This window comes from Nyctibius grandis, chromosome 19 (genome assembly GCF_013368605.1).
Source record: "Nyctibius grandis isolate bNycGra1 chromosome 19, bNycGra1.pri, whole genome shotgun sequence".
NCBI lineage: Eukaryota > Metazoa > Chordata > Aves > Nyctibiiformes > Nyctibiidae > Nyctibius > Nyctibius grandis.
The window spans coordinates 7,893,824-7,911,062 of NC_090676.1; the positions used below are offsets into that span (position 1 = coordinate 7,893,824).

The 17,239-nt window shown below is 40.6% G+C and overlaps 1 protein-coding gene across 1 annotated transcript in view; it reads left to right on the forward strand.

The window, feature by feature from the left end:
* Positions 1–17,236, forward strand: part of ATP9A (ATPase phospholipid transporting 9A (putative)) — a 60,063-nt gene extending 42,827 nt beyond the window's left edge. The window contains exons 16-28 of the mRNA XM_068416179.1: positions 3,786–3,878; positions 4,704–4,787; positions 5,637–5,807; positions 7,757–7,855; positions 8,143–8,232; positions 8,373–8,517; positions 9,024–9,088; positions 9,871–10,026; positions 11,444–11,508; positions 12,335–12,443; positions 13,731–13,788; positions 15,720–15,923; positions 17,100–17,236. Coding sequence (XP_068272280.1) covers positions 3,786–3,878; positions 4,704–4,787; positions 5,637–5,807; positions 7,757–7,855; positions 8,143–8,232; positions 8,373–8,517; positions 9,024–9,088; positions 9,871–10,026; positions 11,444–11,508; positions 12,335–12,443; positions 13,731–13,788; positions 15,720–15,923; positions 17,100–17,236 — 1,476 coding nt within the window. The remainder of the gene's footprint in view (positions 1–3,785; positions 3,879–4,703; positions 4,788–5,636; positions 5,808–7,756; positions 7,856–8,142; positions 8,233–8,372; positions 8,518–9,023; positions 9,089–9,870; positions 10,027–11,443; positions 11,509–12,334; positions 12,444–13,730; positions 13,789–15,719; positions 15,924–17,099) is intronic.
* The last annotated feature ends 3 nt before the right edge of the window (positions 17,237–17,239 follow it).

A 17,239-nucleotide genomic window follows, 5' to 3' on the forward strand; every position in this document is an offset into this window, starting at 1 on the left:
TCTCTTTTCTCTTTTCTCTTTTCTCTTTTCTCTTTTCTCTTTTCTCTTTTCTCTTTTCTCTTTTCTCTTTTCTCTTTTCTCTTTTCTCTTTTCTCTTTTCTCTTTTCTCTTTTCTCTTTTCTCTTTTCTCTTTTCTCTTTTTTCTTTTTTTTCTTTTTTTTCTTTTTTTTTCTTTTTTCTTTTTTCTTTTTCTTTTTTCTTTTTTTTTCTTTTTTTCTTTTTTCCTCTGTAACGTGCATATAATTATTTCGCAAACCCATGAAGGACAAGCTGTGTTTAGTGCAGACTGAAAATCATTAAAGCTCATGTAAATGACACTATTTGTGTTATCCCACTTGAGTGTTTTGGACCTGGATCTTCTGTTGCTCAAGGAACTGCTTTTACGTTCTGGATCACACTCCACAGTATGATGTAGGGGGGACAAATTTGTATTTCAGGTTGTTACAGTCTTTGGAATATTAAAAGATGCCCGAGGGCAGGAATGTTAGTTGAAATGGGTTGATAGGCTGAGCTTGTACAAAGCAATCAGTGTGTTAAATCTGTGAATCTAGAGATCCGGTGAATGCATTTGAACGTACACAGTTGTCGATGTTCCCATGAACGTCTTGTGCTCCATGGGATAGCTGCAACAGGTATAGTGCGTATCCATTTAAATACGGCAAGTATAAATTCTTTAGATTAATTATTTTTAAAGTGAAAATTATGTGCAGACTTCAGGCAACCTTTTCAAGATTTAGAATAAAAATATTAGCAATGAAAGAGGGAAAATTAAACAACCTCCCTTCCCATTGCTTACTATAAGTGCAAACGTTTGAGGTGCTGTTTTATCAAAGGTGTAAGAAGTGGGCTAACCATCGAAGCCAGGGCACACTTCATTAAATTGTGTTTATGCACTCAGCAGAGAAGTAGATGCCCTGAAATTTTCTCATCTAAGTGGAGATGAGTCCTCTTTTTTTTCCTTTTTGATTTAAGTGTATTCCTTTTAAATTATTTATTATCTATAGTCTCCCCCTTTAGGAAGAAAAAGTTTTCTATTTTGCATGTCTGTATTTAGAATGCTACTGCTGCCAAAACCAGCAAAACTCCCACTGGTGGTCAGTGAGAGCAACATCAGGCCCAGATCCTGTCTAAATACTGTTAGTAGAAGCATTGGCCCCTCTCTATTGTGCTTGTTAATTGAGTTAATTATTTTGCAGATATTGAGCTGCTGCTAAGCCACTAAAATCAGCTCCCTGTATACCCTGTGCAGAAGTAGGTTTTGAGTAGAAGATGCTACTGGGTATTACTTTGCCATGTTCCTATATATTCCAAAATAATATCTTCAAGGAGGGTTTTAATTGTCATTTTTAAGAAAGAAAAAAAGAAGAGTTTATAAATAGGTAGTTGTCAAGTAAAATTTTCTTTTATTAAACATACGTGTATGCATCTGTAGACACTCTGGTTTTGATCCACAACTTGCAAGGTGTTTACCTCTTCAGTGTATCTTCTAAAACTGTGCTGCTTGTTTAAAAAACAGAAATAACAGGAGGGAAAGTAGCATTAAGTATCCAGAAGACAACAAACGCAGTGAGCAGCTGGGGAGGGAGGGAGGGAGAAGCTGCAGAATGAAACTGCACTCAGGATTGTAGTGAGTGGAATTCAAATGGTAATATTTTCTGCTCAACTATACAGATATTGTCCATTATTATAAACTGCAATTTTTTCAGCTAGCGGGAGCCATTGTGATTGTCTTGCCAGGCTTTCTGTACAATCTGGGTATAGAGTTTCAGCAAGTGATTCATGTGTCCAGCCCAGTAATGCTGTTACTGAAATCCTTGGCAGAGATGCCTGTCCCCCCTCCTGGTCCTGTTCACTCTGGCTCCTATTAAAAGATCTCCTTCAACACATAACTTTTAGTAAATAAAGTAGTAGTTAATATTGAAAACAAGTAGCAGATGTTGCCTTGTTTGGGATATTTTTGCAATATCTGCTTGTTTACTTGTGATCAACTGTCATTTCTGTAGCTGATTATTTCAGTTCTAAGAAGTCTTGTTCTGCCAAAGCAGCCACTCTTCACCGTACTGTTTACTGACTTATCTTCTTCTTGAAAGAAGGCCTGTTTGTTTGACCACAATATTTTCCATTCTTCTTTTTCTTTGCGTTTTTTTTTCCCCTTACCCATGTGGAATGATCTTTGTTGTAAAGCAAAGATAGTGCTATTGTCATATCTGGAATTGAAAGAAGCCTTTGAACCGTGGCCAGAGTCAGACCACGGTGGAAAAAGATGCCTCTCCAAAACAATGTAACTGGCAAATCTCCGTGTAGATTTATAGTGTGATCTTACCATAATATGAGAACACACTAACCTCCTATTGAACTCGGTGAGAGGAAATGACTAATGCAAGGAGATAGCTGATACAGTATTTATATTGGACAAAAAATCTAAACTATCTTAAGCCAGTTCTGCAGCACGGGAAGTGGAGTCTTTATTCAGTTTCCTACAGAGATGTTGTTAGACACTTTTTAATCAAATAATTTAATAGATAAACCTTTACCTTTGGCTACTGCCAAAAGCGTTGTGTTTTATTTAAGCAGATTAAGTGACATGCATTTTGCTTTGGGGATGTGGGTTGTGTGGGTATTGGTATGTGAAGGCTGGATGTTTCAGGACATTGAAAACCATGCTTAAGCTTAATTATAAGAATCTTCCTTGTGAATACGCCTGTGAGCTTGGCAAAAATGCTCAGTAAAGGAGCTTTGTTATCCTTGTCTACTTCTTAATTTCCCTAGGAAAGACACTTAGTTCACTTCGTTGCATTTTTAGTATCCACATCAGGTGCAGCTTTTTTTTTTTTCTATGGATGTAAACTCTGTTTCGTCGGTGCCACAAGACGTTAGGCTTTTACCTGCCAACTCAAACTCTACACGTGTGAGAACCTTCACCATTAGTTTCTGTAATGGCGGAACAGATTGATGCATATGTTAAGTGATGTGAGAATAAAAAGATGTCCGCTGTGCCTGTCTTTCATTTCTTTTTTTCCTAATGTACATTTCCCCCTTCATTCACAGCTATTTCCAGACCCTCCTGGGCTTTTTGTTTTCACGTGTTAAGTTTATTTTCTTCCTATCCCTGGTGGCTATCTTGGTTTACAGAGCAGTTTGTTCCTTACTCATTGTTTTGTCTCCTTTGAGGAAATTGCCAGGGTTTCCATTAGCTTGTAATACTAATAGCTGTGACCTCCTTAGGTATCTGCCTGGTTAGAAGGGATTTTTTAATTTGTGGTAATGTAAATGTGCTTTGCTTGCAGCCTACAGATTGCTTGGATCAGATAAGGCAGGCAGCAATCTAACCTTTCTGCAGCAAGCATAAGCTTTAATTGTGCTTATGCCATATAATGTAACAAGGGGTAAATTAGGGTGATTTTTACTCTGTTAAGCTCCATGCATCTGTTTTATTGTTTCAGGTAAGTATGAAATAAATTTTCAGGGTGAGGGCTAGAGGTTATTCCAAAGGCACATGCAATCGGGATTGAGAGGTGTCCGCATGGAAATCACATGTTGCTGGTTAAAAGCTGATCATCCTTGTCTGAAGTATTAATTCCTGTCTGCGAGTAACCAAGTGGCAATTGAATAAGCATCTCCTTTTGTCCTTGAGAAAAGATGCTGAGCCACATGGACCTTCAGCCTAACCTGGCACAGACATTTTTGTGACTGTTGTGCAGAAAACTCATCACTTAGCTTGCTGAGGCCACTCCAAATATGCTACTATTGGCCCAACTTAGAGTCTTCTGTTTTCTTATCTGCAGGATGAATCAACAGGAGAGATCACCTTCTACATGAAGGGGGCTGATGTGGTGATGGCTGGGATCGTGCAGTACAACGACTGGCTGGAAGAGGAGGTACGAGACTGTCTCTACTGTGTATGGAGGATTTCTCATGCGAGTGCTTTTCTCTTTCCAAGGCAATGCGTGACAAAGCTTATCAATGTGGCAGAGTGGACATAACTGCTTGAACATCTGTGAGCCAGAAGGGCAATTCATTGGATTAGTCTTCAGCCAAATAAATCTGCAGTAACAAGGAAGTCAGGTGGCGAGTTCAACATATTTAGTGCAGAATAAATCCTGTAAATAAAATGGATTTTGCTCGAAACTGATTGCCACTCAAGGTCATCAAATTCATCCTGGGCTTGATCTTGTGTTTGGATTTATTTTACACTGAAAGGTCTAATTTCAAAACTACATTTGGGAGCTTTGTACTAGGATACGTTTGTTGAGTTAGTAGTAATGTTGACGCTCAGTTCATAGCAGTAGCTTCAGTTACTGATTCTTCCCCAAACCCTGGTGTTCAAAGAAATAATTCTATCTTGGTCTTATTTTAAAGAGTTTATGGCCAAAAATGTGATGTCTACAAATCAAAAGCTTGTGTCCTTTTACTTAGAGACAGAGAAAATTAAATCAATTAGGTTATTTTTGCCACACTGGTACAGCAGAGAGGACATCCTTGTTTCTGATCACTGGGATAGATTACAAACCATTGCAGATCTCCTTTTTTTCCTCTCGGGTTTATCATGCACTTTATCAGGTGTTACAGACTCACTGGGGTTGCTCAAATGGGATGGTTATTTTCTTAACCTGCTATCTTACATTGCCATCTCTGCAATGCTGTGCATAAATCATCTTACTTGAGATGCAGTTTATGGTTTACAATGTGATACTTCTTTCCAGTGTGGTAACATGGCTCGGGAAGGCCTGAGGGTTCTTGTCGTAGCCAAGAAGTCTCTGACGGAAGAGCAGTATCAAGACTTTGAAGTAAGTTTTTATTTGTTTCTTTTTCTTTGTTTTTAAACAAACAGTCACTGAAGTGATTCTCACAGACCTCTCGTGATAATGCCGCCTCTCATCTCCCTACTCCTTCTGCAAGAATTGTCATTCTTCAATGTCTTGCTGTTCTTTTAATCAAAGTGGCGCTTTAAGTGATATGTATGAAACTGGATCCCAGCCAGGACCCTCCAGAACAGTTCCTGAATCCTGCCTTATGATCTTCTGTGGTTATAAATTCTGCAAATATTCATCATTTGTTAGACAGGTTGTGTTTGTGTGGGGAAAAGTGTTGGCTTTTAATTTTCATTATTGCATTCCGACATCCAGGGAAACTACAAACAAACACAATATAACCTAGATGGGCTTCAGGGAAACGCAGGCTTTGTGCGTGGGGTTTGTTAGATGGGTCTCTACACACAGCACTAATTTGCTTACCCAGGCAGGCAAAACATGAAGTAGAACTGTTCAGTTAAATGCAGAGATGAGATGGTGGAAATGTTTAGGATTCTGTCTTGCCCTTGTTTGTTTGTCACAGAAGCCATGCTTAGACCTGTGGTGCAAGGGAGTCGCTTCCAGGCTTTCTGCAGGCGTCACTTCGTTTGTGTGCACAAGGACGCGCTGTGTGCCCGGCTGGCACAGGGCAGGGGCAAAACAAAAACTCCCTAAAATATTTTCTGCCTTATTCTGTAACACACACCTGATGTTCGCAAGCCATTACAGTTGGCATCCCTGAATGACGGTTAACAGAGGGAGGTAAACTGGTTAACCCTTGTGCTGGTTAACCCTGTATTCCACAAAAATGCAGGCTGACTGTGCCTGTGTCTGCTCTGTCCTCAGGCACGCTACGTCCAGGCGAAGCTAAGTGTGCATGACCGCTCCCTGAAGGTAGCCACGGTCATTGAGAGCCTGGAAATGGAGATGGAGCTGCTGTGTCTCACCGGTGTGGAGGACCAGCTGCAGACGGATGTCAGACCTACCCTGGAGACGCTGAGAAATGCTGGCATTAAGGTCTGCCTAACCTAGTGTTACTCCTAGCAGGAACACCTAGACCCTCTGGAGTATGTGGCACTGCCCTACAGACAGTAAATTAAGACAGTTTTGGGGCCCTGTAAAGGCAGACGTTTCACCAGGTGTCCTTTGCGAGTGGGAACAGTGGGGCTGGCCGATGCGTTTTAAACATCACTTTGGGAACAGATGATGCTGGAAGCAGTGAATGTTAACAGGTGAAAGCATGTCACCTTTTGTGCTTTTCTTCCCCTAACATGCTCTGCTCCTTCTGCAGAGAAACAGAGCGTGTAGGCAGGAGGGCAGCTACAGGAGACATGGGGGCAATTGTTTCTTTCAGATGGTTGCATGAAACAAGACCAGTTTGGATGTGTTTGGCCTCTGGTGCACAAACTCCAGTGCTGGGGTTGAAGCCCTGGGCTGTGAATACACAAGTTTTCAGTAGCCACTAGAGGGGGTCTGAGCCCAGAGAACCAAGGACTGGCCTTTTTTTTTTTTCCAGCTTTCTGGGCTCCAGCATCTTAAGACAGCATCTTAAGACTCAGACGCTTACGGCCTGAGCTGTGCTCAGCAGTGAGGCAACGGGTGTGATGCCTGCTTAGTTTCTCTCTCTGAAAACTTGTCAGATCCCAGACTTGCAAAAGGGAAAAAAAATAATGGAGTAAACGTTCAGATTTGGGCAAGAAAAGTAGGTAGAAGGTTCTGCTTGTGGTTTCTCTGCTTTAAGTAACAAAGTGAGCAAAAATCTTGAGCTGAGCTGTGAATCCAAAGCAGGGCTGTGTGTTTGGGATTTAAGTAGGAAGTGGAATTCAAGGCTTGGGACAGGCTTCCAAAAGTGCTTTCTGTTTGGGGCCACCCCTGTGAACAGCAGGGACTTCAGCAGAGAAGTGAGATGAGCAGAATCAGACAAAGCTCCTCAGCAGCCCTGTGGCTTTCTCCCCCTGCGGCATAATCCCAAACAGTTATTCCAAAGCGGTTTCATTTTTTCTCTTTACCTTGGCTGGAGTCAGTGTCGGGGTGTGGAGAGTGTCGTTGCACAGCGAGTGCAGTGCTTCGGAGCACTCCTTGCAGTGGTATGTTTGTTAGGGTATTGCATGCAAAAAGTAAATCAAGAGTGAAGGCAGTCTTGTAATTTAGTACAGGGACCATCTTAAGATCAAATCTTTTTCCAACCTCAGATTATTAAACAAATAAGTGAGTCTTTGTGTGTTTTTTGTTTGTTTGTTTTTTAAAGTTTCATTAAATGTTCTTGGGCAGTGTCTTGAAAGAATAAAAACACTGGTGGGAAAACAAACAAACAAACAAACAAACAAAAAAAAAACAAAAAAGAAAAACCTCTGATATATTTGCGCTATTGAGGGAATTCCCTGCCAGATTATAACAGGATATGGCTGCTGAGGTTTGCTGCTGACGTTGCTTTCTAGTGCCCCCACCTCACCAGCATAAAATAAAAGGAGCAGTGTATATTTAAAAAAAAAATGTAAAAAAACCCAACCAACTTAGTCTGTTCCAGACGCACACATCAGCAGTGAGCTAACCCCAGTTGCATCATCCACATTTCAGGCAGGGCCATGAGGGATCTTTCTGCAGCAAGGCCCGCTTATTTCAGCATACAAGAAATAGCTGGGGTGGGACACATTAACACACGCATACACATTCTTTAGCTTGCATTTTGTGGGTTTATCAGCAGAATCTTGAAGTATTGCAGGTGGGGAAAATGTTATACATAGTTTGTAAGTTCTTTTGCATTTCAGCCTCTTTAAAAGCTTTGCTTTCTTTCATCTGTGAGAACTTCCTTGTATGTTTTAAAATAGGGCTTTTTTAGAAATAAAATTTGTATATCTAGTGTAACAGTCCTTTTATATGCCTGAACTGGCAGGTGGTGCTTCTAGATGTCCTGCAGATGTGGTTGTTAAGTTTTGTATTTAAACCATTAAATATTTTGATTTTAGGTGTGGATGCTGACAGGGGATAAGTTAGAGACAGCCACATGTACAGCCAAGAATGCACATTTGGTGACACGGACACAGGACATCCATATATTCAGACTAGTGAGTAACACCCACGTACTCCTGTCTCAAGACTTGTTCGGGACCCCAAATTTCTGGGACAGGAAGGGTGCCAAGATCACAACTGTTTTCCAGCAGTAGACCCAGAATATTTTCATTCTTTTGACCCAGCTTTGTATCCCCTGAGCTTTTGTTTATCTGACTCCATGCTCTGAATAACTCAGTGTGCCCCCTTGTCCGCATTACTTTTGCTCTCTCTGAGACTTGTTTGTTTGTTTTTTTCACCTCAGTGAAGCAAACCCTTCCTCAGTTGCCATCTTTTTCCCCAGGTGACTAACCGTGGAGAAGCCCATCTAGAGCTGAACGCCTTCCGTCGGAAACACGACTGCGCTCTTGTTATTTCTGGCGACTCGCTGGAGGTAGGCTCCACAGGCCTCAGGCTGTTCAGGAACAGCCCCAAAACACTGTGGCTGAATTAGGATTTTTTTTTTTTTTTTTTTTTTTTTTAAGAAACTTTCATAGCACAAACATCAGTGACACTTCTATCTCTGTAAATTAGGTGTGCCTGAAATACTATGAGTACGAGTTCATGGAGCTGGCTTGCCAGTGCCCTGCCGTCGTGTGCTGCAGGTGCGCTCCGACGCAGAAGGCCCAGATCGTGCGATTGCTCCAGGAAAGGACCGGCAAACTCACCTGTGCAGTAGGTAAGGGACTGGTTAGGGAGGAGTGACCATGTAGGATGGTGTCTTTATTATTTCTTCTTTTGAGTGAACAGTCCCCTGTCATCTCATAACACCTGGAAATGCTGAGTTAGGGAACAGTGGTTTTGAGAGATGATTGATAAGATGAAATTTTGCATATGGAAACTGCAGTGACAAACTAATAAGTTTTTGGGTGGTATCTTTGCAAAACAGAGCTTGAACTTCATCAAATAAAGTGCCATTGTTAATCTGTGAGCTTTATTTCAGCATTGTAGATATAATGGTACACCTATAAATCAGATAAAGTGATCAGTGGCCTTCAATTCCTGTTTGGGGGGGGGGGAAACTTTTTAAAGAATTTAAATTCCTAATTTCTATTTAAAATCCTGCTTTTGTTGATAGGGTTAAATGTTTTTTCTAATATTACAGTCTGTTGGAGATGCCTTTGGTGGGGTTGCAAGTTGCCCATGTTGCTTAACTACCAACGTTGTTTGTGCTCTGACCTGTAGGTGATGGAGGGAATGATGTTAGCATGATTCAGGAGGCTGACTGTGGTGTTGGAGTTGAAGGAAAGGTGAGGTTACCTCGTGTTTAATAAGACTTCCTATGCCAATTCAGGAGCTAGTTGGCAAGTAACTTTTAAATGCATCCTCAGAAATTTGTACAAGGAAGTGAGAAGCTTCCACAAGAATAATCATCAGACCAATAGCCTTACCATGAAAAATAATTTGGCAGTAAAGGAGGCTGCTGTTTAACAGAGGTCAAGTTTATTATTTGGTTCTTGGCAGATTCCCTGAATTCGGACTACCGTGGTTACTTTTGGGGTGTTTAATAACACGTAGATGCTCCAAATGCTGGAGTTGTAATTACTCTGATAACATATAGCCTACATGTACATTTAGAAACTGTTTATATTAGTTTAGAAAGCAAACTCTGGGTTAGAGCTCTGGTTCCTGCACGTGGAGCTGCTTGGAGTGACAAGACTGGATTTGGCGGCAGTGGAAAGACTGGGCTTGCAGTGAGCCAAAACATTAAAATTGAGTGAACTTTTGAGACTGAAAATTTGTGTTCAAAACTGACTTGATATGATTGTCACGTTAACATGCATGTTGTGAATCATAATCCAGAGGGTTGCCTAGAATTGGAGGCCAGGGTTCAAATGGGAATTCTCCTCATATTTTTGCTCTTTGCTCAAAAGCCACGGTGGAAGGCAGAAGTGCTGAGGTAATACTCTCCCCCACCTAATTGCAAATTTTCTTGGAAATTCTGTCTGTGATAACTAAATAATAATATGATATTTCTTTGTTTCCAATAATGAAATGATCTCACTGTGCTTTTGCTTGCTGTTGTACACAGGAAGGAAAACAGGCATCACTTGCAGCCGATTTCTCTATCACTCAGTTTAAACATCTGGGTCGTTTACTAATGGTGCATGGAAGGAACAGTTACAAACGGTCTGCAGCTCTCAGTCAGTTTGTAATCCACAGGAGCTTGTGCATCAGTACAATGCAGGTAAATGGACTGTCACAAGGGCTTTTCCAATGAACAGGTGAAAAAGCAAAATCAAAAAGTAAAAGTTCTGCATTTCATTTTGGATGCAACTATTTCTTCTCCTGAAAATTTTAATGAGTTGGAATTTGAGGTTGTTGCTTGGGTATGAAAACACTTAAAGTTCCTGGTATTGGACAAACATCAGCAACTTCTCCAAAATTGGACAAACAATATTCTCCCTTAGAAAACACTGCTCTGATGCAGCATGTCTTTGCTGTCATTTAGTAATGCAAGGAAATACTGAAAATTGAAGCAGGGCAATGCTTTTAATGTCTCTGCTGAGTAAGTGTGCTGCTTTTCAGGTGTGTTTTAAGTAAGGCCTTCAAACAATGAGACCAAAGTTAAGCAACTGAGGAGGACCTGGCTCAGACCCTGATGAGGTTACTGAAAGCTCGGTCTGGCGTGCTGTGGAGTGTTTGCAGGAGCTGTGCCACGGAGGCTGCTGAAGCACGTATTAACCTTCCCAAGTGCTCAGCAGCTTGCTGCAGCAACATGGAGGTGGTCTGTTCCTCTCCATTTCAAAGGGAACCTTAGAAACGGATTTGGTGCTCAGAAAATTTACATTGTTCATGTGTGCTGAGCCTCAGTGTAACAAAAATGCAGTTTCCAGTTGGCAGGGAGAGTTGAAAGAGAGTTTAAGAGTTCATGAGCCAAATTCCATTCTTAGCTGTGGTGACTTGAGTGAAAGTTACAGATAAGGACAGAGGTTACTCTTTGGGAGTTGCATTTCCATGCCATAGGGTACTGATATATTCCTTAAAAAACTAAGGTTTTTTTTAAGTAAAATACTTGATATTTTTGAGAAGGCTGGTTCTGCCCTCTCCCCTTTTTAGAATAAATGCATTGGAGAAGGATGCATAGAGACAAAAGGTTCAAACTCGGGGGACAGTCAGCTTACTCTGCAGCTGAAAATAAGAACGGAAAACAAACCCATAACTTCTGACAAAAAAAAAAAAAAAAAAAAAAAAAAAGAAAAATTAATCTTGATCTCTTTGGAGTTTATTAGTGAGTGTTAATTCTTTTTATGTTGTGAAGGCATCATCCAGGCATAAATAAGTATGCACCTGTCCTTCACAACATCTGGACAGCTTTGATCAAACCAGCGGGTTTTGGAGGAAACTCTTTATGTTCTTCTCTGCGGAATTACATTACAAAAAGTTTTCCAAGTCCAGCTCTCCAGTGTTTGCTATTAAACATAGCTTTCATCCAAGCTTTGTGTAGGAATAAAAAGGGTTGATATTACATTCTTCTGTCTTCATTTCAGGAATTTGGAGAACCTACTGCAAGTACGTTCCAGTTTGAACAGAGTATATTTTTAAGCTGTTACTTTTACTGCAGTATCTTAACGCCTAAAAAGCTTAATTCTTTTCTTTTCTAGGCTGTTTTCTCGTCAGTATTTTACTTTGCTTCAGTTCCTCTCTACCAAGGCTTTCTCATCATTGGGTAAGAGCTCACTTTTTACTAACAGTGTGGAAAACCTGTGCATAATGAATAGATTTTGGCTAATTTAACATGCAAGACGTGCACATCTTTGCTCTGCGTGTTTCGCAACACTGCTTCAGAAGATGGATGTGATCCTTGTCCCCTCTCTGTTCCTCTGTGCTGAGCAAAGCCACGGAGGCAGTGCAAACACTTCTAGAAGCCTTTCCAGAAGGACAGCATGTCACATTCAGAACATGAGAAGCAAGCCACCCTTCAGGAAACACTCCTTCGATCTTAGTAAAAAGCAGAGGGACAGTTGTTATGCTCTGGTCCCTGTGCAGCAGTGAGAGCCAGTGCCCAGCTCCTGAGAGTGTCAGAAAGGGGCTATAACCCAACCTCTTTAACAGGAGGAGTCAGTTCCTGTCTAAAATATAATGGGATTACACTTGTAATCCCATGACTTCATAGACTTTTGAGTACATAATTAAAAAACAAACAGCAAATTCATCTTCATTGCCTTCTGATGTAAACAGGATGAAGCCTGAACTGTAGAGCAAACTTTGGGGTGGGGACAAGTCTGTCCTTAGCTCCATTAATAACATGATAACACCAGTTGGCAATACTTGAACCAATCATCTGCGTATGAGTGTTTCTAATCACAAGCCATTCAAAAAGCAAATCCTGCAGGTTTTTCCTATGTGAAAAACTCTCATGTGTTCCTTTTGCAAGTTTTTATAATATAGAGGTCATTTGGCACTTCAGGAATACTGTATTTCCTTTCTGAAGACTAGCATTTCTGTTTGCACATCTACACCTTAGATAATTTACTGGTCTGCCTTCTTCCCAGGTACTCCACAATTTACACGATGTTTCCGGTGTTTTCTCTAGTCCTGGACAAGGATGTTAAATCTGAAGTTGCAATGTTGTACCCAGAGCTCTACAAAGATCTTCTTAAGGTGTGGGAGACTCTTGTTTGTTTTGGTTTAAGGCAAGATCCCTTTCTTGATTTGAAACCCTCTAAATGTGTCAAGTCAAAGATATTATCAGCAGACAGAGAACTTTTATCCTGCATTTTCAAGCAAAATTGTTTTAAAGGCAAATTTGAGTTAACAGATGCAACCAGATTTCCTGACAGTTTGTTATTGAATGCTACATGAAATGCAATTTATTAAAAACGGCTGGGGAAATAGAAGTTCTATTCTGTGGGAAATTCTAAGGATTTAATATTACAGATTTGTTCCAAAATAAAGGGGAAAGAGAAATTGTCAGGGATTTGGCACTATCTGGAAGCCAGAAAAGGGGATGGGGGAAGGGATATGCTCATTTGATGGAAGGAGGAGGTCATCACATAGTTTCTTGAATATAAATTTGCCTTCAGGATGATCTAAAGGGACCTAAAGGTTTGGTTGCTGTGCCATTTTTGTAGCTTTAGCATGACAGTCAGGTCCTTCTCCTTACACAAAGGGAACTATTTGATATTTACCATAGAAATATCAGGAAGGTAAACCTTGTCTTTGGTTCCTTTTTTCCCTCCCCCCGGAAAATTTTTCGAATAACTGGGATATGCAGGCTGGGAACATCCTTCTTAATTGAAGGAAAGGGTGGACTTGAGTCTTCAATAGATCCTTTCCCTCGAGGATTTCTGTTAAACAGATACTCTTAGAAGCAAAGCCTGTTTTTCCAACAGCCTGAATAAGTCTCCATCTGGTTTCACTTGTATGTTGTCTCTTATGTCATAAACCACTAATTCTCCAACCATCCTTAGGCCTGGTCTAAACATAGGGGTTTTTTGTACTGGTATGGCTGTGTTGCCTGGAGATGCTTTTTTTAAAACCTATCTGCCTTCAATATGATCGTGATTTGTGTGTGTGTGTGTCTAGAAATATAATATTAATATATTCATATAAGTATGTGTATACACAGATCTTATATTTCACAGTACAATGTAAACTCATGAGACATCTTTGCATTGAATTAATCATGTGTGCAGTAAGGAAGAGGTTGTACTGTACTGTGCAAGCAGTGAGCTTCCACAGTCCTAGGCCTCCTTTGCGCATCATGAAAAATGACAATAAAGAGACAGTACTTCAGGGCTGGTTGGTTTGTTTTGTTTTCTTTCCAAATCACCTTCAAATTCTCTTTTATTAATTGCTAGGTTGATCTGTAAGTGAACCTGTAAGTTCATAAAAGCAAATCCAACGGAGCTTTGTCTTCTTTTTTTTTTTTTCTTTCCCACCTCCTAGGGGCGACCGTTATCATACAAAACGTTTTTAATATGGGTCTTAATAAGCATCTATCAAGGTAAGAAATCAACTTCTGCTTATGCCTTTAGATGTTTTAATGAGTACAGAATATCTAATTTTTTATATTGCAGGAAGTTAAGTAAGGCATGAAGTGAATTTAGAAATACATCCTTGGGATAACTACTGAATATTTTTTTTTGTCTCAGAAAATGTTGGCCACATTACCAAAGGAAGAAATTATGTAAAACTAAATATTGGCAGCAACTGGTCAACCCTGTTGTAGGCAATGATGTAGAAGTTCAAAGCGTTGTGCCTCTTCCCATTGGGACCATCCTTTGTAATTTTTTGCAAGTTCCTTTCAGTGCCTTAATTGCTCCATCTGTAAAGTAGAGCTTGTGACTCTTCCCTTCTTTTGAAGAAGGCTTTCAAACCTATAGATTGTACAGGTTACTAAGCGTGCAAAATACAGAATCTGTAGCTTTGTGTATTTTATCTAAACCCTGTCTATAGAAGTGGCAATAGTTCTGGTGACTTCATAGCCATCTGTAATGAAGGACTAGAGTAGAGCTCAGGTTCTTGATCGTATCCCATACACTCTAATTAGGCTGCTAAAACAGTTAAGCAAGTGCCTTAATTACAATGCATCCATTTTCCAAAAGTGGATGTAGTAATTGGGGCATATGTCTAAGAAGGTCTTTCCTTCACTATGTCTTTTTTTTATCAAGTAACCTCAAACTCAAATACTTTCTGTACGTGTTAATCAGAAGTCATGCAAAGCATGTGAATAACGTGGAGCTATAAAGCTAAAACAGCAATATGATTCTGTGACAAAATTTCTTGTATTCCAAAACTCCATTATCAACAAGAGTCAGAATAAATGTGCCAAAATAAGCAGCTAATTCTTACTGATTTTACAGATATTACCATCCTCAGGAGGGAGTGAAACCAAGAATATAAAAGCTCTCTTGGCATTATCTTCCGAAATCTAATACGTTAGAACCCTACGCCAGGGATAATGGTCTTCTGATGCTGTACAAATATGATGGCAGAGCCAAGGCATTTATAGAAAACTCACAAGTGGTGGAAAGCTAAAGCCAGAGGGTGATGCATCAAGGGAAAGATTTCTTCTTGAGCTAAGACCACTATCTGGTTACAATATTTGGTTAAAGTGACTTCACTTCTGATGTGCTAAATAACTAGAAAACAGCAGGCCAAACAATTGGGCTAGTTGCTAGCAGAGATGAGCCTGACCGAAAACTTGAGCAGTCCTAAATTTTGGAAAGTTCACAGCTGGGTTTGAACTTTGTGGCTCGAGCTCAGTCACTTGCAGGTTTTCCCTTCCGAAACTAGCCTAGTGTGATGGATGTTGGTGCGGATTACTCATGCTGCTAACATGAATTATTTGTGCAGGTGGCTGTGCAGGGTGTTGTGAGCATTCCCTGGCTAGCCAGAATAGGAGCATGAAACAATGCATCATTAACATTGCTTTAATGTGTACTTCTTTTAGGGGGAAGTGTGAAGGGGAGAGATCTTGGCCAAAGTAGTGCAGATAGAGGCTAACTTGTATCCACTGAACTTTTCAACACCTTACTTCCATCTGGGCATTGAGGCAATGCAGTAGGTTTTAGAAGTATTTGATATCTTTTAGCTTCTGAGTAGTGACCAACTGCTTTTCTGGGAGGATAGAGTTTCGTGATGTTAGAAATCTCCAGTTGCCAAAATAGTGTGTATTAATTTCCTGTCTCCGTGTGTCTATGAATATGATAGGCTGTTATAAAAGTCTAGGCACCTCTGCTGTAACTTTTCCCTGTCTTTCCATCAGTTCTGTCTCCTAAATAGTAACTGATTCATTGTCATTGCATTCATCAGGTTTCATGAAAAACAGTCTCAAGACATGACTATGTTTCAGCCTTTCCAAGACCTAGCAGTGGGTTTTAGAGCTTAGACTGGTGTTCGAATAAAGTACCCAAATGTTCCATTCCCTTGCAGGTAGCATCATCATGTATGGAGCACTCCTCCTCTTTGAATCTGAATTTGTCCACATTGTCGCCATTTCCTTCACATCCTTGATTCTCACCGAGTTACTGATGGTGGCATTGACGATCCAGACGTGGCACTGGCTCATGATAGTGGCTGAGCTGCTTAGTCTCTCCTGCTACATAGCTTCTCTGGTCTTCTTACATGAGTTCATTGGTAAGGTTAAATGCCTTTTCTCCAGTCAGTTGATTTATCACCTGAATAGTAACAGGACTGTAAGGACATGAATTGAGTTTAAAGGCTGTTGATGAAGCCAACATAATTACAATGTCAGTGGTTCTGACCAGAATAAGCTCTATTTGATTTGAAGGCACCTGAAAGACATTTTATGGTTCCTTCTCGTAGCAAAATGCTAGAGGAGATAAAGGTGGTCAGTAAACTGTGTGCTGCTTGCTGAATCTCACCTTTACTTTCAGAGCTCCACCACGCATCAGCTGTCATGTAATAGTGGTCATTATTTCCATATGAGAACTGAACTTGAGACTAAAAATTTGAACCTCTGTTGGTGGGTTGAAAGATTTCATCTTTTAACTGGGTGAAGTAGCTGCTTCCTAAAACTTACGTTATTTCATCTGCTTCACTGGGGCATTGGAGCCCTTCTCTTGTGGGTTTGGGGGGTTTTGGGGGGAGTTTTGTTGTTGTTTTGGGGCTTTTTTCTTCTTTTTTTTCCACTGGAACAGAGCTAATCCTTTTCCCTGGCTAAAGGAAAAAGGGTGAAGAATTTCTCATTCCCCCAGTAGCTGTCTAGTTGCAAATATCAGATCAGTAGGGTTTGTCCCAGTGTTCATTCAGGAACCACAAGATGTCACTACTTCTTCCATAAAGCTCTTTGCTAACTCTGAGGACAATGAGGATAACTTCCCAATGGGCTAGATCGGTGTCTCTTGCACATGGGTATCCAGCTCCATTTTGAACAATGCTTCAAGTATTTTTGCAATTATTCTGAGGTATTGTAACTGAGTGGAGAGATGCGTTTGCTGGACTACCAGCAGAGTAGCAGAGGGCAGCTTCTGGAGTCAGCAGACAAGTAGGCCATTTAAAGGAAGCTTAGTATTGTCAGGCAATGGATAGCCCTGTTTCAGATGGGGTATGTATGGGCACTTGCCTGTGAGGAGCTGCATGCCTTACTGAAATGTGCTGTGCAGAAAGCTGTATCGTTTGTGGAAGAGAAGGACAGAAGAGTGAGGAACCAGGGGTTGTATGAGCTTTGAACTTGCATGTGGAGAAGGTGAGGCTGTTGAAGAAGTGTTGGTAGATTGAATTGATTTTCTGCTCCTCTTCTCAGAGCGTACTTCCCGTCTTCATTGACTCTGTGCTCTTTTCTTTTTACAGACGTTTACTTCATTGCAACTTTGTCATTCTTGTGGAAAGTCACCGTCATCACTCTGGTGAGCTGCCTTCCCCTCTACGTCCTGAAGTACCTGAGACGAAGGTTTTCTCCCCCAAGCTATTCAAAGCTCACATCTTAGGGC